Source organism: Choloepus didactylus, chromosome 1 (genome assembly GCF_015220235.1).
Source record: "Choloepus didactylus isolate mChoDid1 chromosome 1, mChoDid1.pri, whole genome shotgun sequence".
Classification (NCBI taxonomy): Eukaryota; Metazoa; Chordata; class Mammalia; order Pilosa; family Megalonychidae; genus Choloepus; species Choloepus didactylus.
The window spans coordinates 239,574,182-239,596,836 of record NC_051307.1 but is presented as its reverse complement, the minus strand read 5'-3'; the positions used below and the strand labels follow the sequence as shown (position 1 = coordinate 239,596,836).

The 22,655-nt window shown below is 45.9% G+C and overlaps 2 protein-coding genes across 6 annotated transcripts; one reads left to right on the top strand and one right to left on the bottom strand.

The window, feature by feature from the left end:
- Positions 1-69: 69 nt before the first annotated feature.
- On the bottom strand, positions 70-9,760 carry ARPC4 (actin related protein 2/3 complex subunit 4). The gene is made up of 6 exons (XM_037801464.1): positions 9,263-9,760; positions 6,195-6,313; positions 4,804-4,915; positions 3,492-3,587; positions 2,288-2,458; positions 70-204 (listed from the first exon to the last, which is right to left on the bottom strand). The coding sequence occupies exons 1-6, from the start codon at positions 9,263-9,265 to the stop codon at positions 199-201; spliced, it is 507 nt and encodes a 168-aa protein (XP_037657392.1). The 5' UTR covers positions 9,266-9,760; the 3' UTR covers positions 70-198.
- A 76-nt stretch (positions 9,761-9,836) lies between these two features.
- TADA3 (transcriptional adaptor 3) lies at positions 9,837-22,114 on the top strand. 5 transcript variants are annotated; one of them, XM_037801396.1, is made up of 11 exons: positions 9,839-9,997; positions 10,115-10,172; positions 10,592-10,717; positions 10,841-11,073; positions 12,415-12,665; positions 12,798-12,903; positions 13,915-14,056; positions 14,162-14,265; positions 15,440-15,549; positions 16,326-16,511; positions 21,519-22,114. In XM_037801396.1, exons 4-11 carry the CDS (start codon positions 10,867-10,869, stop codon positions 21,709-21,711), a joined length of 1,299 nt encoding a protein of 432 aa, XP_037657324.1. In that variant the 5' UTR covers positions 9,839-9,997; positions 10,115-10,172; positions 10,592-10,717; positions 10,841-10,866; the 3' UTR covers positions 21,712-22,114. The 5 variants fall into 5 exon arrangements, with proteins under 5 accessions (XP_037657331.1, XP_037657324.1, XP_037657314.1 ...); XM_037801386.1 differs by having other exon boundaries at positions 10,574-10,717; XM_037801370.1 differs by lacking the exon at positions 10,592-10,717.
- Positions 22,115-22,655: the final 541 nt, after the last annotated feature.

The following is a 22,655-nucleotide window of genomic DNA, read 5'->3' as shown; positions in this document are numbered from 1 at the left end:
GGGCAGGTCCACTGCTGCTTTCTTCTTGCCCAGCTAGCAAGCACACCATCCCCCTCCCGCATCTAACGCCCACCCCAACCCAGCTCCCTTCCGTCGCTGCTGCTGTCGTCGCTGCCACTCTGGGAAATAACTCCAGAACGCCTTCGCAGAGACATGGGGGAGTCTGAGGGGGAAGGTCACGAGATCCAGCCAGATGGTTTAAAACTGTTGAGAGAACCAAGAGGCAGTGAATGGTGGTTGTTATTGTATCCAGGCGTGCCTGCTCTGGGGAGCTGGGCTGTTCCGAGAATAGCCACTCAAATCTCTTGAGGGGTGAGGTTAGGTCCCAGGATACCCTGTAGATGTGCTTTCTAATTCAGTCAACATCCAGCAGGGATCTACAGGGACCTAAATCTAACACTAGCCAAGACAGAAAAAACAAGGGTGGTGTGTGCTTCTGCACAGTGGCCTTGGCCTTGGCCTGGAGGCAGCTATAAAGCCCTGTCACGGTGCCTTGTGAGCTGAGGTGAATTGAGGTTGCCTAGAGATGGGGGGGGGGGGGCAAGGATAATGTGCAAGGGGAGAGGGGACCTGGGGTTTGGTACTCTGTGTTAAACTCAGATTGATTCCCCTGAGTTTCAAGAACAGGCTCTTGAAACCCCCAAGTATTATCCCCTGTGGTGCCTAAAACAGTACTGGGCAAAAATGTGAAAATAAATCTGAAGTTGTAAACCCATACAGTGTAAGCCACAGATTGAGCCCAGTCCACAGGTGATGAACTGTTTGGCCCATAGTGTTTAAAAGCACACAGAATTTGTCTCCAACGTTTAAAATATAGATCTTAAATTCCAGATTTGGGGATTCTTTTGAAAAGGTGGAAGATATACCCAGGGCTGGAAATGTGTGGTGGCAGTCCCCTTGAGTCAAGGCATGGCTCACCCTGCCCAGCCTGCGTCCTTCATGTGCATCACCCACCCAAGCCCCCTGAACCCCCACCACAAGTTTTCCTCCAATTACTGGCTGAGGGACCTTGGACAAGTGACTTAACTTCCCCGAGTCCCAGTATACTCATCTGTAAAGTGGGGATAACACCTGACTCAAAGATTGTTTGAAGTGTTTTAAATGAGACCTTTTTTTTTTGCTGTAGCAACTCTACAGAAATATATCACCAACTACTAAATGGATGCTGAATGAATGAGCAAATATTAGACTGGGATGAAAACTATTTTTCCTCACAGCTGAATCTAAAGGTCTCCAAGTGCCTTTTGGTGCTACGATACCAGGAAAGCTTACTGTGTACCGGGTGCTATACTTTGTGCATTATCTCATTTAATGCTCAACCACTCTGAAATATAAACATCACCGCCATTTTACAGCTGAGGAAACTGAGGCTTGGTTGAGAGGTTTAGTAACATGCATGAGCAAGCGGCAGAGTCGGGACCCACACGCAGCAGTCTGACTCCCGTGTGATCTTTACCACACTGCCATGAGCACACAGCACAGCTACTTTCCCCATTGGCTGCCCTCAGTTTAGCTAAACCCCAGGGGAAGTGGGTGTAATTTCCATTTTTAGGAATCTGAGCTCCTTCTGGCCTGGGTCTGTGTGCTCTGGTAAGAGTAAACACTAAACCAACCTCTAAGTGGAACATGTCAACAAACCAAAGATTGTTTGGAAGAAGGAGTACTAAAAAAAACATAAGAAGGCATGTCCTGAATATCTAAACAAGAACAATTACATCTTTGGTTCATGGAAGTAAACAATTCCTCCTCTTCAGAAGATTGCCCTCTTTTCAGTTAGAAAGGCACAAATTATTCAAGAGGGGTATGGAGGACATAAGTCATGAAAGTGATGGAAAACTGTTTGAAGAAATCATGACCTTGTGCTTGAGAAAAAGACACTGAAGGAAAATATTTAAGTTTGGTTAAGAAGTGGAATTACACCGTGATTAAGTGTCCCTCCCATATTCCTAGAAAATTCCCATGTGGATTTAACTTGCCTCACTTCGGGTTTGAACTAGATATAGATAAGGCCTTTGTGCACATTTTGAAATTGGAAATGAGCCACACAAAGAGAGGCATCCTCTGGATACCCAGATATGGAAAGTGCCCTCCATCTCACAGAGATGAACCTCAGGTCTTCCAACCCAAAAGCACTTGGCTGATCTACCACACACCAGAGGTCCTGGAAGCCTCGGGAAATATTAACACACTGTTGGCACCCCTTTCCCACCTGAAGAGATGCTAGGTTCTCAACACGACCCATGGTTCCTTCCACTTCCGGAAAGAAACCAGGAAGGCCCCTACTTACATTCTTGAGGAACTCCTCTGCCACGATGCGTGCACGGGCATTGACCGACAGCTTCATCTCGCTGATCTCCTTGTCTATCTCTTCCATGAAGTGAATCACAAAGTCTACCAACTTGTGTTTGTACATCTGCTCTGTGTGGAAGTTGGTGATCAAAAAACTGATGTCATATCCCTAGGAAGGGAAGACAGGAGAGGGGAGGGAGAGAAGAAACAGGAGAGAATTAGTGTTTAGGGGCACTCAGTGGGCCAGGTTCTCTACTTTCCCTCATCCACATGCTTCCAGCTGGTTACAGTCTTCTCCTAAGCCACACACCCTTTCAGCCAGCAGCCTGCCTGCTCTGGTGAGGTGTCTATGCTGGATCCAAGTGACTGAACTCATTCGTGAATTCTGTGTACATCAGACATCTCTAGAAGACTATTTGTGGCACAGATATATTCAGAAGAGCCAAGGGAAAGTAAAGGGACTTGAAATCCTATCACAGAAAAATCTAATCAAACAGTTGGGAATATTTAGTCTGGAGAAGAGATGACATGGGAGAGGGATGGGATTACGGTCTTTAACTCAGCATTGTGTAACGAAGAGTAATTTTATTTATTCTGGGTGGCTCTAGAGGTTAGATCTAGGATGAGAAGAGAGGCTTTGGCTCATAAGGAAGAGCTTAGCCACATGTCTGATGTGTCTGATGCTGGCATGTGTTGCCTCTGCATGATAGCTACTCAGTCACTAGGGACACATTAAGTCAACCTGGAAGAGAATCTGTGAAGAGGATTCATGTGCAAAGCTAGACAACAACTGACAAATGTTATCTGTGGCCCTGAGAGATGACAATTCAGTTGGTGGCAGAGCACAGAAAGGACTCCTAATTCGTTGTGTTCTTTCTGTGGCTAGATGGTAGACTCTGGGAAGATGAATAATGCCTCTAATCCTTTTAGACTGACTGGTTATGGGAGAACCAGCTTATTCTAAGTTCTGGATCCACTTTCCTCCCACTCCAGCTGTCATGAAGGCCAACGCTCAGCTCAGGCAGCAGGGTGCCCTACAGCTGGAGAAGAGAGATCTAGAAACAATCCCACATCAGTGACAGTAGACTCAGAAACCATGACTGGTCCACGGGAGAATCCTGGTGTTATGAATCCATGGATCACAGGTCACAGGGAGACAGCAGTCAGCTCAGGATGAAGGTCCCAGTCCCACTGGGTCTCACCTCTACTGGTTTCCTTCGAAGGATAAAGAAGTTCTCTGCTCGCATCATCATGAAGCGCATGAACTTATGGCATAAAATCTTCTCAATCTCATCAGCCTAGTGAGAGCAAAGGAGAAACCAGGTTTCCCTAAAGCTGATCCCAGAAGACCCATAGCCTGGTCTTCGGACCCCATTTTCCCACAGGCTTGGTGGAGGCAGGGGGTTTGGTACTGGGAGCAATCACTCCCCAAACTCTGAACCAAGTGAGACCTGGTTGCAAACTGCGAAGAGGATCTACATTAAGGGGCTCTCCAACTTAAAGGGCCATTATTAGGATCTCATCTCAACACATTCCAGAGGTAATCTGGGCTCCTTCCAGATTCCATACCCACTCTCACAGAGGCCAAGCTGCCTTTCTCAGTTCACTAGTATTGCACTTCCCAACACTGGGTGACAGGGTATGCCTGGGGTATCAGAGATCAGCTTAGGTGGTCTCCATGTCAACGACACTACACAGCAATCTCCCAAGTTTCTCCCTTCTCAACTCCCTTTCAATACTGCTAAAGGAAGAATGTTGTAGCTGGGTGCTGGCATGTCTTAAATGTCTCTAAATACTATTAAATCTCCTCTTTTAACAGAGAGCAGGCCCTAGGGTGTGACCTTTCTGTAAGCAACAGTATCTAGCCTGAATTTAATAACATTCTGTTCTCACTTTAATTTTGGAGTTGCCCTCTATATGTAACAAATGGTCCTGTCTTTCCATTAATGGTAATGATATAATGTTTCTCCAAACAAATTTAAGTAAAAGAAAGTAAAAATTTGAAGAAATCTATTAAATAAACAACCATCTAGGTGGTACATAAATTTGGCAAAATATATGGGGATGCTAGGGACTGACACACATTTGTGAAATGTTGCCCAAGAAAACATATTGAAAATGGCACTTTGATCAAGTTTTTCACTCTGAATTGGTTTCAGGAGGATGGCTAACAAATTGGTACTGGTGCTGCTTATTTTTCTGAACTAGATTTACTTCTCATTCCTTAGGAAAGTTCTACGATCTGATAACAAACTGGCCTGATGGCCTTGGCTGCTATATTTCCTGCCTTCTAATCTACAGCAAGGCCTAGAAGACATGGTTGCTCTTTTTTTTTTTTCAGTTCTTCTGACCTGCTGAGTTTGGCAAAGCATTTCCTGAGCACATTTAAGGAAGCAAAACCCAAGTTTCCTGCACCCTGAATCTGGTGCAGTGGTCTCACATCTGGGGGTAGCTTGCAAGAAAACTCCTAACTCTGGGCCTCCTAGGGAGGCAGGGGATCCCTGGTGAGCTCACCTGTTTCACAGCAATGCTGACCCGGACAGAGTTGATGGAACCCTCAATCAAAACCTTTTCCTTCTCATTCCTGCTGATGGTCACAGGTTGTAAGAGGAGCTCTTTGCTACTCCTGAAAACACAAGGTCAGAGACGCCTCTGTACTACAGAGGTAAGGAACAGTCAGGGAGACCCTACAGCAGGTCCTGGAATCACAATCTGAGGACACTTACAAGCAGGTGTGCATACTCTCTAGCAGGAAGAGCACAGGCTCTGGAGTCAGAGCGAAAAGATTGTGAAATCCAGCCTCCAGGCAAGTTACCCTGTTGGAATCTCAATGGCCTCATCTGTAAAATGGCTCTGATTCCTATTTCACTAGTGAGGACTATGAGACACCAAAAAGGGCCATGTGTTTAATAGCATGCGTGGCACATGGCAGGAACTTTAAAAATGACAGTTCTTATTTTAATAACTACAAGCCAAGCCCTTACATCATTTAGGGAATGAGAAGAGCTTGCCTTCTGAGATAAGGACAAGCTGAAATGGAACATGATTTGGCCTCCTTTAATCAATCCAGAACAGTTCACTTATTCACTAGTGAGTCCTCTTTCAGTCCAGGTTCCAATGTGATGCCTCTATTTGTAACAGTAATTAACTATGGTGGTGCTGTCTGCAAGCTGTTTACCAGCATTTCAAAACACCTTGTGGAAATCATCCACATCTAGTGGCATCACACCATGCATCATAACTACATGTCAGTTTTTTTTTTTTAACTTAAATCATAGCAACATAGTGTGGTAATACTGGTTACCTTAGTTATATATATTCCAGGTTGAGTTTTTTTTTCTTTTTTTTTAAGCAGTTTTATTCACATACAATCCATCAAGCATGTCAGATTAAGTTTTAAGGAGAAAAGAGAATCATTTATGAAATGTAAACTAGATAAGAGAATCATTCAAAATATGGCGTTTATGTGGAATAGGGGGTGAGAGATAATAAATAGGGTCCAGGCTGGCAAGAATAAAAATCCTTGGTCCACAAGTTAAAGAAGTATGGAGATGGCATTTCAGGTAACTAAATCTTCCACACTTTCCTTCAACTGCCAGTGTTTCAATAATGCCATAGGAGACACTTCACAAACAGCCCCACTCTGAGAAGTCACGCCTTGTGTCAATCAACCTTGGCTCCAGAGTAGCTTCTCCCCTGGGTTTTGTCCTGCCAATCCACTGACCTTATTTTCTGAATTCCAAATCGGGAACCATTGTTCATCTGGCAGCAAGACAAAACATGTGAACCGTAGTCTGTCTGTCCAGGCAACTCCAGGACAAATGTTCAGAGCATAGGACACTCTAGACAACTGCCATCCCTGTGTGCTTCACCCCTCATCCCCACATGACCTTCTTCTTCCCTACCTGACTTCCACCTCTGGCTTATTGTGTCGTTCTACAACCTGAGAGGAGAAGTTCTCCAGGCAGAGGGCAGCCTGCAGCGTGGCCCGCACGGCACTCAGGTAGGGGCGGAGAGTGGCAGTCTGTAGGAGAAAATCCAAGAAACAGGAATGATCAGAATCCACCTTCACCTGCCTGCCCTGCCGAACCCACTGGCCACATACTCCAGCTCACACAAGAAACAGATAATACCGAGGGTAACTACGCATGGGTGCCTGGCTCACAGACACCACAGTAAACAGAAAAGACCAGGCCCTTAAGGAACTTTCAGTCTAGAGCAATGGTTCTCAAAGGGGGACTGTACTGCCCACCAGGGGATATTTGGCAATGTCAAGATGTTTTATTATGGCAGGGATGAGGGGAGTGCTGCTGCCAGCATTAAGTGATAGAGGCTAGGGAAGCCGTTAAACATCTGTGATGCTCAGGACAGCCTCTCAGAGCAAAGGATTATCCATCCCGAAATGTCCAGAGAACTGAGTAAGAGAAATTCTGATGTATAGTCATACAGGTGAGTGAGTGACCTCGATCTGTCTATGGAGCCAACAAATTTATAGGAGTTGGGAATTCAATGATGATTAAGACCATCTCTATCTTCAAATAGCTAAACTGGCTTGAGGAGATAAATAACTTATAAAAAGGAGAATGAAATATAAAATAATTAGATTTATAATTTATACTTGCAGAAGAAACTAGTTTTGTCTTGAAGATGGAGATAGGATTAGGAAGATTTTAAAATGAGATTATAAGGACATTCCTAGTAGAGGCAGCAGCTTCTGGCCTATCTTCAGTTCCTTATATTAGCCAAGTTCTTTCTCACCTCAGGGCTTCATATGTGCTGCTCTATCTAACTGCAAGCTTTTCTCCCCTCTCTTTGCCTGAGTCATCCTTCACATCTCAGCTTACTAAGGGAAGGATACTCCTTTCCTCAGAGAGGCCTTCCCTGACTTCTCCTCTAAAGTAGTACCCCCCTGTATTCTTTCTCATTCCTCAGGTTTTTCCCCCTTCATAGCATTTATTACAGTTTGCCATTGACACATCCATTGTATCTTTTGTAAAGTGAGTTCTTTTTCACTAGACTGTAAGCCTCATGAGGGAGTCCAAGTCTATTTTATTCACAGCTTTATACCCTGTACCTAGCTTAGTACCCAACATACTTAGTGTCTTATTTTCTAGAATGAAGGAATGAAAGAAATAACTTAAGTAAAGTTAGAATAACACAAAAAGGCATTAAGAGTTCCAGAAGTGGTAATGAGTACAATGTTGCTATATATGAAGCATTTTGGAATCGCAGATGAGGGCAAGGTCGTAGGGAATAGTGAACACCAAACTAGTGAGCAGGTTTTCTCTTTGGGTGGTAAGGAACTGTTGGGGCTTTCTGAGGAGGAAGTTACATAAGTGCAGCTGCATGATGGCTCTGTGGAGAATGGACTGGAGAGGGAAGTGAGGCATAAGGCAGATAGGGTTATACAAGAAGTGCTGATGAGAGCCTGGATAGGAGCATTAGAGAAGCAGAGCAGAGGCTAACACAGAGATTAGATGACATTACGTACAGAGCATACTGCAAGAGCCCAATGGAATTAAAAAACAACTCCCAACAAACTGTGGCCCATCCATACAATGGACTGCTTCCCAGTAATAAAAAGGAACTAGTGATATACACAACATGAGTGAATCTCAAAGCATAATGGTAAGTGAAAGAAGCAAGACTAAAAAGGCTACACACTGAAGAATTCCATTTATGTGACAATCTAGATAAGGCAAAAGCATAGGTACAAAAAAAATTATTTTTTCAATGGTTGCCTGGGGATAGAGGGGAAGAGGATTGAACTGATAACAAAGGGACTGGTGGGAATTTTTTGGGGTGATGAAAATGTTCTATATCTTGTTTGTGGTAGTGATACATGACTACTAGTTTGTCAAAATTCAAAGACAGTAAACGTAAGTGGTAAATCTAAAAAAGGTGAATTTTAGATGGCCAGCCCAATGATGTCTGCTCTTTTGGAAATAAAAGATATAAAGACCAGAAGTATTACTATCTCTATTAATACCACAATACACTTGATTTTTAAAAAGTCAAGAACTATGGTCTCAAAACAAAAAACAACTTCCCAGGTTTCTAGCGGAAGTAAGAGGACACAAAGTTAGCCAGTATAGAGAGACACAGGAGGAAGAGCAAGTTTAGGAGGTAAGATGAGTTTTGATGAGGAGGTCTGATCTCAAGGTGTCTTCAAGACATCCTGGTGAACCTTGAAAAAAAAGTCCTGAGATAAGGAAGGAGATTCAGGAGTCACGGGAATATACGTGGTCATTAAAGCTACAAGGCACGATAGGTACCACCAGGGTGAGCATAAACAGAAGATGGTGAGCCAGAGTCACAACTCCCAGGAACACCCACGTTTGTTAAAAGGAAGGATTTACAGGAAGGGAGGAATCAGGAGAATCAGATCCTACAGTAAGGCTGACAAGGTCCAGTTCTGACGAGGGCGGGGCCCAGTGGAGGCAACACAAAAGAGATTCTGCAATGGGATAGAAGCAGGGTTCGTATTACCAAGAAAAGTGGGATAAAGAAGTATAGACGCTTCCCTTGGGAAACGATGGGTTCAAGCGAGCGGGCGAGAAACGGGTGAATATTTAAAAAACTTCTACTCTGGGTGGGGACATGCCTCTTGCCTCTACCACATGCCTCGGCAGCTCTACTACGGGCTGAGGCCTACTACGTGCTCTCGAGGCGCTACCAGAGATCTAGAAAGCCCTACTTCCAGCCTCCTCAATGGTTCAGGAATAATTCCTATCTACTTCGAGAGTCGGACCAGGAAACCGCAAGGCCTCCTTCTTATCCCGGCGAGCCCTCAGCTCACCCGCTCCTGACTTCGGCCTCCGCCCCGCCCTCTTTCTCCCAGCCTCATCGTGTCCACCCACTCCCCAACTTCCCACGATCCCGGGCCTCTCTGCTGCAAAATCTCATCTCCCCCAGACCCAGAGCCCTGAAGCAGGACAGCGGGGGTCCCTGGCTCGGGGCCAGGGTGTCTCACCATCGCGGGCGCTGGCTGGGCCGGAAAGCGGAAGTGCGGAAGTGGCCGGCCCCGCGACGCCTGACCTTTCGCGAGCAGCGCAGCCGCAGTCTCCGCCCGGACTTCCGGACGGCACCATCTATGTCTCCGAGTGGGGAAGGGAGAGCCGAGGACCACTTGAACTATCGGGAAATTTTCCCGCTAGGATTACTTGGTACTTTTAGTCTCCAAAATCTGAAAATTGCTATTCAACCTTTTCCCAATATTTACGCAGCTCCCCTCGTGCCTTTGGCTTTCTTGTCACCTCAGCCGCCGCCTTCCCGTATAGTCAGGCAATGGTACAGCCCCGCCTCAGGTTAGACACCATATTAGGACAGATCTAGGCAGGAGAGCCTTTCCCTCCTTCCGGTTCTTCGCTCCCATTTTTTTTTCCGGGCCCCTCCTACCTGCAGCCCCCGGGGCCTGGCTGGGCTAACTGCAGCCGGGCGACATCCCGGCCGCCGAGCCCGGCCCCGTAGCCCCGCTGTTCCCTAGGGTACGTCCGAGGCGTACGCCCCCCTCCCCCCCCACTGTAGGCCCGCACCGCCTTCCCCCCCTTTCCCGCGAGCCACAATAGGTTCGCCCGCGTCTTCTCTCCGCCCCCACGGTGACTGCTGGGAGCCCGCCCATCGCCAGTTCCGGGGCGGTTGCTCTGACCAAGCGGAACTCCCCGCCCCTTCCCGCGGCCCGGGGGCCGTAGGAGGCTGCAGTGAGGAGGTAGAGGGGCGGGGGCCGCGCTAGGGCGTCCCTAGAGGACGGGGAGGACCTTGAAGGCAATGGAATGACCCACGGGTGGGGCCAGGCTTTATAACAGTCCCTCTTTTTCTGTGCCAGGCTCTGAGCTGAGCTCTTGACGGGCATCATCTCTTAATCCTCAGAACATTCCGGGGAGGTAGGTACTGTTGGTATCCCCATTTGAGAAACGGGGAAATAGAAATGCTAAAGGACTTGCTTTCTATTGTCCCTATTTTACAGATGGAAAAACTGAGATTCCCATTTTACAGATGCAAAACTGAGACTCGGAAGGGTTAAATAATATGGATAGGGTCACATCAATAAAGGCTGGGCTTGAACCCAGGTCTGTCTGGCTTCTGAGACAGAGGGGAAAAGGGTAGAGAGGGATAGGACAAGGAGAGCCTGGGAGACACAGCGAATATTTTAAGAATGGGATGCTTGGAACTGGAATTCAGGTTTAGGAGAGCCCGAGAGGAATAAGACAGAAGGGAAGAGCATCAGAAAGAGTGTAATATATCCTGGTGGTTAGAGATCCAAATTATGTCTCTGCAACTTTAGGTACACCCACTCTTACAGAGTCTCAGTTTCCCTTTCTGTGAAATGGAGATGACAGTGGTCCCTGCTAATGGGGTTGGTTGAGAAATTCAACAAGAGAAGCCTGTCAAGTGCTCTGCACCTAGCTTGGCACACAGTAGGTGCTCTGTGAGTAGCAATTTTGCCATCAACATTGTCAGTAAGGTTACTGAAACCTGGTCTCCTCCTTGAGGAGCCCTTGGGCTTTTCTCATGCCCCATTGTCCCCCACCAACAGCCCTTTGCTCTCCAGCTCCACAGGGTCCCTTATCCTGGGCCATGAGCGAGCTGAAGGACTGCCCCTTGCAGTTCCATGACTTCAAGTCTGTGGACCACCTGAAGGTCTGTCCCCGCTACACGGCAGTGCTGGCCCGCTCTGAGGATGATGGCATCGGCATCGAGGAGCTGGACACTCTGCAGCTGGAGCTTGAGACCCTGCTGTCTTCTGCCAGCCGGCGCCTTCGAGTGCTTGAGGCTGAAACTCAGGTGATACCCCACCTGCTGGATCTTGTCAGGGAGAAGGGCCAAGAGTAAGGGTGGACTGTGACAAGATATAGGTTGGGTCATTGAGTTAGCCCCATCTGCTGAGGCCTGGGGTACAGGGGCTTGTGGGGAGAAAGAGAGAGACCCAAAGTAGGCTTGTGTGATATGTGTAAAATACATAGGAAAGTGTATGAGCCTCATAAGAATTCTAATTCGCTGAGTCTGTGTTGACTTCCTTTATGTGCTAGGCATTAGAAAGAGAGGTAATTACCACAATTCTGATCTTCAGGGAGCTTGCCAATTAAAGGGAAAGGCAGGTCAGACAAGTACCAAGAAATGTGGTACTGTGGGTAGGAGTAGTAGAGGAACTGGAATATGGAGACCCAGATTTGAATCCTGGCCTAAGCACTTGCTAGTGTTGCTGCTTCCTAGGTACGTGACTTCATTTGTCTGAACATCAGTTTCCCCATCTGCAAAATGGCCTGAAAATAGGACCTTCTTAGAGTCTTTGTGAGGGTTAAAGAAAGAATTTTTGCAAAGGCTCAGCCCCATGCCTGACACTTAGTATGCATTTGAGGTATTGTATATTGATACTACGATTATTTTTATTCACTGCGTAAACATCCTCTGAGCCCTGTGTGCCAGGTGTTATGCCAGGTCCTGGGGAACAAAGATGGTGGAGGAGCTTCCTGATCTCCAGTAGCTTGTAACATACAGACAGGGTGCGCCATTAATTCCAGTATGAAGGAACAACACAATTTGGCCTATGAGTGGAGGTAGGAACTGCCAGAGACTCACCAAGGAAGGAGATGCCATTTCAACTGGGGCCTCAAAAGATGACTGGAATTAACTTGTGGCCCCTGGAAACCCACTGTAGTTTTTTGAGCAGGGCTATGGCATGATCAGAGATACAGCTGAGCATTTAAGAAGCGGGGTAACTGATGTAGAGAAGTCTTCCCAGTTGAGGTGACATTTGAAGTGAAGGTTTCTTGGGAGGTTTTCTTGCCTTCACCAAAAAGTTATCACCAGTTAACATGCCCTAGGGTATGATTGTCTATTTGTACCCTTTACTGGCTTGGGTTGTGACTGGCTTGGATTGTAAAGAAATGAATCAGAGTAGATATGTGAATGCAGTTATGAGAAGAATATAAATAAAGTCTTGTGTACATAGAAGTACATAGAAAAGGAACTGAGTTTTGAAGGATGAGGAGGAGTTTGCTAAATAAAAAAGGGAGCAAAAGATATGAAGCCTCTTTGGTTTCTAGATCCTAATTTATTCACTGGGGGAAAGAGTGGTCCTGTGTCTTCCCTTCTCCCCCTCAGTGACAGTCTTTGTGATTTCAGATCCTCACAGACTGGCAGGATAAGAAAGGTGACAGACGATTCCTGAAGCTGGGTCGAGACCATGAGCTTGGCACTCCCCCCAAACACGGAAAGCCCAAGAAGCAGAAACTGGAAGGGAAGGCAGGACATGGGCCAGGTCCTGGCCCTGGGCGGCCCAAATCCAAAAACCTTCAGCCCAAGATCCAGGAATATGAATTCACTGATGACCCTATTGATGTGCCACGGATCCCCAAGAATGACGCCCCCAACAGGTTCAGAGCCAGAGATCCTAGAGGGCAGGGGGGCTTGGGATTCTGGGAGTAGAGGCTGTGGAGGGTCCCAGGGCTGAGGTTGATTGGGTATTAAAGGGGCAGCCGCTCAGGAGGATCTGTTTCTCCCTGCAGGTTCTGGGCTTCAGTTGAGCCCTACTGTGCCGACATCACCAGTGAGGAAGTACGCACGCTAGAGGAATTATTGAAACCTCCAGATGATGAGGCTGAACATTATAAGGTAGAAACCCTGGTGGAGAATGGGAGGTCTCAGAAGGTGCTTCAGAATCAAAGATATCAAAGCCCTGTATTATCTTCCTTCCCTCATCCTGCCCAGCCTCCCGTTGGCCCTATTAACCCACCCTGATGCATGTGCTCGAACCTCAGCCCCCTTGGACATGCCTCCCTTTTGCCTAATTCACATGGCCCTGCATCCAGGCCTTCCCTGGCTCCTGTTACCCACAGGACTTAATTTAAAGCCTCTCAGTCCTTGGCACAACCCCAGCTCCCCTCACCAGCTTCCTCAGCCATGCCCCTCTTGCCTGCTACATTTACCAGCCCCACTGAGCATCCTGCCTTTGTTCCGCACTCACACGGCATCCTCGCAGGTCTCTGGGCCCCTGCACAAGCTCTTCTCCATTTGACAAACTGACTCGCCCATCAAGGCCCTGATCTCGTGTTACCTCTACTAGAATCCCTTTTCACGTTCCACTTTGTCTTCCTTTGTGCTGCCACAATACCTTGATCTACCTCTATCACTTCGCTTTTCAAGAAGTGGTCCATGTACATTCACCATTCTTTTCACCTTATATTTTGGAAATTATTCCATATCAGCTTCTCAGTATTTTTTTTTTAATATTCATTTTATTGAGATATATTCACATACCACGCAGTCATACAAAACAAATCGTACATTTGATTGTTCATGGTACCATTACATAGTTGTGCATTCATCACCAAAATCTATCCCTGACACCTTCATTACCACACACAAAAATAACATGAATAATAATTAAGAATTTTTTAATTGTTTATGTACCTATCTCCCTCCTGGACTGTGAGTGTGGAGATTTAATTTCCTTTGTCTCTTCTCACCAACACCTAGTCCTAGGCTAGTTACTGGGGAGATGAATGAATGAATGAATGAATGAATGAAGAGCTTAAGCCCAAGTGCACAGAGAGCTCTGGCAGCCCCCAGTAATGGCTGGCCAGTGTTTTCCCCCCTTGGGGCCGGGTGGGGTCTCTCCCACAGATCCCGCCCTTGGGGAAGCACTACTCCCAGCGCTGGGCACAGGAGGACCTGCTGGAGGAGCAGAAGGACGGAGCCCGGGCAGCAGCCATGGCTGACAAGAAGAAAGGCCTCATGGGGCCACTGACAGAACTGGACACTAAAGGTAGGCCCCTCACCTCCCTCCCCATCCCAGGCCAGGACTTAAGGACCATCTCTGCTGATTCCCAGAACTTCAGCCACCCGCCCTTGGCTTCTCTGCCCACCCCAGATGTGGATGCCTTGCTGAAGAAGTCGGAGGCCCAGCACGAGCAGCCTGAAGATGGCTGCCCCTTTGGCGCCCTGACGCAGCGTCTCCTGCAGGCCCTGGTGGAGGTGAGCACCCCAGCCCAAAACAGGAGCCTCGTTTACTTTGTGTTCTAATGTTGTTTTTTAGTAATTCAGGTATCTTATACATTTAGAAAAATGCATGGATCATAAACATATAGCTTGACAGATTTTCACAAATGATGAGCACATGAAGTAAAATGTTAGTATCTTAGAAGCCCCTTCATGGCCTTCCCATGAAGGTACCTAACCTCCCCCAAAAGTAACCACTGTTCTACAGTGACTTTTGCTGAGCATCGGCTAAGGGCTGAGCCCTGTGCAAGGGGCTTTCCACACGTCCTCTCGTTGGAGACGGGAACACTGGTGTTACATGTGAAAAGATTGAGGCTCAAAAAAGGAAATTATTGGCTTGAGGTCACACAGCTTGTTGATAATAGAGGCAGGATTCAGACCTCCTGCTGTGACCTTAGGCAAATGCTTTCACCTCAGTGAGCTTCAGCTTCCTCTTCTGGCTCAAACATAACTGAAATTTCTTTCTTTCTCTTGTAACAGCCTGGGGCACATGTTCCAGGTTGGCTGAGGTAGGGGGTGGGAGAAGGACTCTTCTCTCCACCAGCTTACAGACAAGGACCACAGCTGATGGTGGCTTTGCCATCTTAAACATGTAACTTCCAAAGTCACTCTGGGTATGGAGGCCACTTTGAGACCACAGAAAAAGAGCACTGAGGTATATGTGAGGGAAGCTTTCTGGGCCTGACTGGCAGTGGCTTTTATCTCTTCTGATCATTTTCCACTGGAGAAAATTTGTCACATGACTACTCTCAACTGCAAGGGAGGCTGGGAAATGTGTTGCTGGGCAGCCAGAAGCCCAGTTACTACGGGAGAAAGGAAAGAAGTGTTTGGACAGCTAGCAGCCTCTGCCATAGCGTGCCTGGTGCATTGTAAATGCTTAACAAACCTTAGCTCTTCTCTTTACTATTGTTGATTGTCATCATTGCTCTTCTGTGCTCCCTTTGTAAGTACAAAATAAACCAGATTTTTAGAATGATCAAAGTGCTTTGGAGTCAGTTTAGAAAGGCTTCTCGGAGGAGGTGGGATGGGATAGATGAAAGGATATTTCTGGTCTATGAAGATTGTCCATGTAGGTTGGAGAGGAGTGAGAGAATGGAAATTCTACAGCTCTTTATCCCCCCACCCCCACCCCTTTTCTGTTGTCTTCCAGGAAAATATTATTTCCCCTATGGAGGACTCTCCTATCCCTGACATGTCTGGGAAAGAATCGGGGGCTGATGGGGCCAGCACCTCTCCCCGCAATCAGAACAAGCCCTTCAGGTGAGTGGTGTCCCACCCACACTCCCAAACGCTAGCCCCTGCTTCTGTTGGCTTCTGTCCATTTCGACATTGGGGCCACCCTATAACAGTTTCAAATGTGAGCACTGCCCAGCATCCCGACATATCCAGACTTGGTGCAGGGCTCTTCATAGCCCTGTGCACACTGTAAACAACCCACATGCCCAATGGCAGGGGCTTGGGTGGCTGAACCGTAGCAACTCCATACGATGAAATAACTTGCAGCCATTAATCCTATTAGAGAAATATACTTAATTGAGATGAAAAGATCTAAACAATAGAGTGCATAGTGGGGGAGACATCCATTATAGCACAGTACAGACAGTATAATCCTGTTTTTACTTAAAACATACACTTAGGGAGAAAAAGCCTGGAATGATATGTAACAAAGAATTGACAATAATATAAAACAAAACTTGGAATATATATATATTATATATAACACATAACATATATATATAACAAAATAATAATGATAAATGATAGGGCTTTTCTCTGGGTTGTGGTATTTCTGAGTTTTTCTGTATTTTCTGATTTTTTGACAGTGGATATATGTTACTTGTATTTAAAAACAAGACCAGATGTGTCTGTCTCTCTTTTGACATCTGATGGATATGGGGGGGGAAGGCAAAGAAAAAGGGTGTTCACTGACCTCAGGAAACCCTGGGAACCTCTGAGGTGGACACCCCCACACACACACACTAGCCCTTGAGCTGAGGGGGCTGCTCCCCAGAGTCTGAGGGGGCTGCCTTCTGTAGTGTGCCACATACGAAATCCCTGGAGAGCCGCATCAAGGAGGAGCTGATCGCCCAGGGCCTCCTGGAGTCTGAGGACCGCCCCGCAGAAGACTCAGAGGATGAGGTCCTTGCTGAGCTGCGCAAACGTCAGGCCGAGCTGAAGGCGCTGAGCGCTCACAACCGCACCAAGAAGCACGACCTGCTGAGGTGAGTGTGAGCGTGACGTGTGGTCACTGGTGTGGCTGGGGAGGCCTTGGACACTCCTGGTCGCCTGCCAGGAGCTTTCTGAAACCTGGCTGGGCCTTAAAATCACCTGGATGCCCAGGCACCACCTCAGTTGGTGTAAGTCTCACTCAGATTCTCATTCCACAGATTAGAGACTCAGGCATTGGGATTTATTTTATTTATTGTTTTTTGTTTTTTTATTTTTTTTAAACTTTTTTGTGTTTTGAAATAATTATGAATTTACAGGACAGTTGCAAAAATAAAACAAACCTCATACAGAGAACTCTAACATACCCGTACCCCCCAGATTCCCAGATCCACCAATTTTAATATTTTGCCACCTTTGCCGTATCATTTTATCATCCATCCATGTATCTATCTTCTGAACATTAGAGAGCAGGTTGCATATATCATATTTCTTGAACACATAAAACTTCCATGTATGTTTCCTACAAACAAGGATATTCTCTTATATAACTACCTTAAGTGCAGTAATGAAGTTTAAGAAATTTAACGTTGATATAAAACTTACATTCTATGTTCCATTTTTTTCTTATGTCCCAATAATGTCCTTTTGAGCCTTTTCTCCAACATTTTTAGATCCCACACATTATCATTTCTTACCATCTTTAAAGTATATCTTTTTTTTCTTAATTGTAAACATCCATACAACATAAATTCTCCATACCCCAACCCCTCCCAAGCATACCATTCAGTGGGATTAATCATATTCATAATGTTGCAGTGTCCTCACCACCATCCATTACCAGAACTTTCCCTTCACCCCCAGCAGAAACACTACACCCATTATGCATTAACTACTCATTGCCCCTGCCCCCCACCCCTCGTAACCTATACTTCACCTTCTGTCTCTATGAGTTTGCATATTCTCTGATATTTTCTTTGTGGTTATCATGGGGCTTAAATTTAACATCTTAAGTCTATAACAGTCTTGTTTGCTTTGATACCAACTTAACAACTTTAACAGCATATATTAACTATATTCCTATACCCCTCTGTCCCCTGCTTTACATACTTGTCACGAATTACACATTTATACTTTATGAGTCAAACCACTGATTTATCATTATGTTTTATGCATTTACCTTGTAGATCCTGTGGAAGTAGAAAATGTAGTTACAAATAAAAAATACAATTCTACTGGAATTTATATTTACCCATGTCATTATCTTTACCGGAGATCTTTATATGTCTTCATGTGGCTTTAGTCAATTGTCTACTATCCTTTCTTTCAACCTACAGAACTCCCTTTAGCATTTCTTGTAGGGCCAGTCTAGTGGTGAGAAGGCCCTCAGTTTTTGTTTAGCTGGGAATGTCTTAATCCCTCTCTCATTTCTGAAAGACAGTTTTGCCAAATATAGAATTATTGTTTGGCAGTTTTTTGCTTTCAGCACTTCAAATATGTCTCCCAACTGCTTTCTTCCCTCCATGGCTCCCAATGAGAAATTGGAAATTAATCTTACTGAGTCTCCCTTGTGTGTGACACATTGTTTCTCTCTTGCAGTTTTCAGAATTCTCTTTATCTTTGGCATTCGACAGTTTGATTATAACATAGTGTGGTGTAAGTCTATTTGGGTTTATCCTGTTTGGATTTCATCGAGTGTCTTGGATGTGCATATTCAGGTCTTTTGTTAACTTTGGGAAGTTTTCAGCCATATTCCCTTGAATAGTCTCTCTGCCCCTTTCTCTCTTTCTTCTCCTTCTGGGACTCCCACAATGCATGTATTGGTACACTTGATGGTGTCCTACAGTTTTCTCAGGCTCTGTTCACTTTTCTTCATTCTTTCTTCTTTCTGCTCCTTAGACTTAATGATTTCAGTGTTCTTACCTTTGAGGTCACTGATTCTTTCTTCTTGTGATGCCAATCTGCTGTTTGAACCCCTCTAAATTTTTGTTAGTGTGGTCTTGAACTCTGTTTCGTTCCTTTTCATAATTTCCATCTCTCTGTTGATATTCTCTTTATGTTCATCTGTTGTTTCTTTTAGTTCTTTGTCCATGTTCTCCTTTAGCTCTTTGAGCATATTTAGGACCTTTTTTTAAGGTTTTGCCTGGAATGTCCCAGGTCTGATCCTCCTCACTGAGGGTTTCTAATGTTTTAGTCTCCTTTGCCTGGGCCGTCACTTCCTGTTTTGTAGTATGTTTTGTAATCTTTTGTTGAAACCTGGACATTTTGATATTTTAATTTGTTATTGCTGGAATTTAGACTGAGGCATCTTTTCCTTAGTCTTGTATCCAGCTAGTGTTATGACAGAGCTTTCTTTGAATGCCAAGAGCTAAATAAAGGGAAAAAAAGAAAATACCTTTCCCAATGTTTGCAGATTGATCTGTGCAAATGTTCTCCTTCAGGGCTTATCTACACAGTGAGTTTGGAGAATAGCTTCAGGCCAAAGCATAGGGGCCTCCCTGGTCTTTTTGCACTTGTCTTGGGTATGCGTGCACCTGTCTTGTCTTGGGTATACGGGTGTGCCTCTAGGAATTTTCCTGTTTACATAGATAAGTGTCCTCTTTTCCCTAGGAAACAGTTTCCTCACGGTCCTGGGCACTGTGCCGTATGTCCTACAGCAGTAGTCCCTTACTCCCCAGCAGCCACTTGACTGCTCTCCTGCAGTGTTCTGTAGGAGAGCTCTGTGAGCCGCCTTCTACATACAAGGAAAATTCCGTGACAGTGAATCCCTCAGGCCACCAGAAGACAGATTGAGCCAAACATACATGCTCCCAGGAATCCACACTGGGAGCACAGGCCAGCCCTGCACCAAGATGGTGAGGGGTGGGGGAAGTGCTAGCTAGGGTGCTATAAGATCCTGCCACTTTTAAGTGGCTTTTTTTTTTTAATACAGTTTTACTGAGATCTATTCACATACCCTACAATCATCCACAGTGTACAATCACCTTATTCACAGTATCATCATATAGTTGTGCATTAATCACCAGAACCAATTTTTGAACATTTTCCTTACTCCAAAAAAATAAAAATAAAGGTAAAAAAGAACACTTAAAACATTCCATCCCACCCTATTTTTCATTTAGTGTTTGTCCCCATATTTCTCATCTGTCCATACACTGGATAAAGGGAATGTGAGTTAAGTGACTTTTTCCTTGACTCAGCGCATGACCTGTTACTACAGTCCTTTACCTGTTTGGTACTTTGAGAAAGATGTTTCTGCTGGTTCTTGCTGGTTGGTCCAAGCTTCTGTGTGAGGGACAGAGCCCTGAAGCTTCTTACTATGCTGTCTTGATCAGGGAGGGCTGTGATTTATTTTTTAAGTGATTTTCATGCTTATTTTCTTTTTTCCTCAAAGTTTTATTATGAACACTGTCAAACTTGGAAATATGAAAGAATAGTACAATAAATACCAGTAGGCTCTCCATCTAGATTTATCAACTGTCAAAATTTTGTTGGATGTCTGTGATTTTTATTGGCCTACCCAGCACCAGAAATTGACCAGTATTTTAGGACAAGATCTTTAGGGAATTGGTATCAGTATCGTTCATTTTTTATCGACTCCATCATCCATCTAGCAGTGTATTATCACAACAAGGGTATAAATGACATTTTGAGGGAGACCGTGGTAATAGCTGCCTTTTTACTAGGAAGAGAGAGAGAAGCAACCCAACTAAGTCTCCTGGCTTCTCAGGGGCAGGTGAGAGCCCCAAGAGGGCAGGGCACATTCTTTCATTTGTCCAACTCTTACTGTGTCTTAGTCAGACACTGTACTAAGGCCTAGGGAGAGAGGCAGTGCTTGGAGTCTACAAATGGATTATCAATAAAGACATGCAACATTAAAAGGAGAGATAGTTGTTGACAAGCGGCTATGATATTTAAGGATAAGGGAGTCTAATGTGTACCAGATATCTCCTGTGTGCCAGGGGCTTTGGTACACCAACTCATTCAATCTCAGCCTCCACCCAAGGAGTAGGTGGCACTTCTGCTGTTAACAAGATGAAGCAATAAAGGCCCAGAGAAGCCTGAAGGTCACACAGGCAGTAAACAGCCAAGATAAGACTTGAGCCCAAGGCTAAATACAAAACCTCTGTCTAGTTCAGGAGAAGAAGAAAATGTAGGTGAAGGAGGCTCACCAAGAGTGGGAGAGGGACACAAGCATGGGCAGGTGAAATAATGGGCAGGAAGTTTTGGTGACCGATGGTGGGGATGGTAGCCCAGTGTTGTGAACGTAATTAACCACCACTGAATTATGCACATGAAAGGGGTTAAAATGGGAACTTTTTTTGTTGTGTTTATATATATATATATATATAAAACCACAAAGTTTTTTTTAAAAAAAGGTAGTAGTAATGGCAGTGAAGGAAGTAGCTCAGGGCTATCAGAAGGCCAGAGTGCAGCCCTCAGCCCTGCCACAGGCCAGTTGCGGGGACTTAAGCAAGTTACATCCTGCCCCAAGCAGCAGCTTCCTCTTTTGAAAAATTAACAAGTTGGACTAGATTTCCGAGTGACCTTCCGCCTCCACCATTAATGGAATTTATAGGGTGGAACCTATTTAGAGGGGGTTGGTTTGGCATTCTCACCAACCTCCCAAAAGCCTTAGAACTGCCTAAACTAAACACTGTAGACTGCTCTGGAATTTGCTTGAAATAAGCAGGTCTTCTGTTGGCACCAGAACACCTTTTTAAAGAATATTGTTTGAAAACACTGAGTTTGGGGCTTCCTGCCTTGGTCCAGATCTTCCACTCACTAGCTGGGGTATCTTGGGGCATCCCTTATCCTTCTTGAGCCTTGGTTTTTCCTTATTGGCAATGTAGGAATAATAGTATCTACCTGACAGTGTTGTTATGAGGTTTAACTGAGTAGATATTTTTAAAGAGCTAAAAATTGTACTGTCTAAATGTGGTTGCATAAGCATGATCCACAGGAGTGGCAGCCTGGGGCGGTGAGTGGGCTCAGTCTGGAAGATAGAGGGGCTGCGCTCTGGCAGTGGCCTGATGTGGCATCTCATCCTCTGGTCCCCGCAGGCTGGCAAAGGAGGAGGTGAGCCGGCAGGAGCTGAGGCAGCGGGTTCGCATGGCAGACAACGAGGTCATGGACGCCTTCCGCAAGATCATGGCAGCCCGGCAGAAGAAGCGGACCCCTACCAAGAAGGAGAAGGACCAGGCCTGGAAGACTCTGAAGGAACGTGAGAGCATCCTGAAGCTGCTGGATGGGTAGCCCGCACCCATGTCTCAGGCTGCCTGCCCCTGGCCTGAAGGAGGGAGGGGAGGGAGGCCCACTTCTGGCCTTGGGCTGCCGGAAGCCACAGCTTGTGGCTGCCCGTCCAATGGCGAGTCTTTAGAGGACTGTGGCTCTTCCCCAAGGTCTTTTGGCCGAGCTCTGTAGAGCCAGGACATGGAAGGTCTTGCTGGGCTGGGCCAGGGCCCAGTCTCTGCTTGGTCCCCAAGATGAGGGGAACATCTTTTCTGGGCCTCCCTCTTCCCATTTTACACCATCCCCCACTCACCCATCCCCCACTCACCCATCCCCCATCATTCTCTCCTCCTCCAGGAGTTCTCCCTTGTGGTTTTGTAAAGTGCAAGCTTAAGATTAAAGTGACTGCTGTGGTTTTTTAAAAACACCCAGAGTCTTTGAGTGTCTATTATTGTGGGGTAGAAAGGAACCGGTGTGGGTGGCAAAGGTTCAGGAGGGCACGTCTGGTGGCTCTCAGCCTGTGACCACTCACCCATGTCGTTCATTCAGGGAGAACTTTCTGAGTACCTCTTTCTGAGGATACTTGTGACTGACTGCAGATAAAAAAACACCCCAGCTCAAAATGGATTAGCAATAAGGAAATGTGTAGGCTTGGCTGTCCTGGGGCAGAGAAGCCTTCAGGGTTGGCTAATCTAGCAACTCAACAAGACCATCAAGGGCCCAGGGTCTTTAGGTGTCCCCACACTGCCTCCATGTCAGCTTCCACCTAAAGTGGGTTTCCCCTGCCTGTACGGTGGTAGCCAGTATGGGTCAAGGCAAAATGCTTCCTCGTTCATGTTCAGCAAGACTACCCACGGCCCACCCAGAAGAACAGGAAGAGTTCTTTCCCAGACACTGATGTCTCATTAGTCCAAACTAGGTCTCACATGCCCATTCCTGAAACAATCACTGTGGCAAGAGATGACACT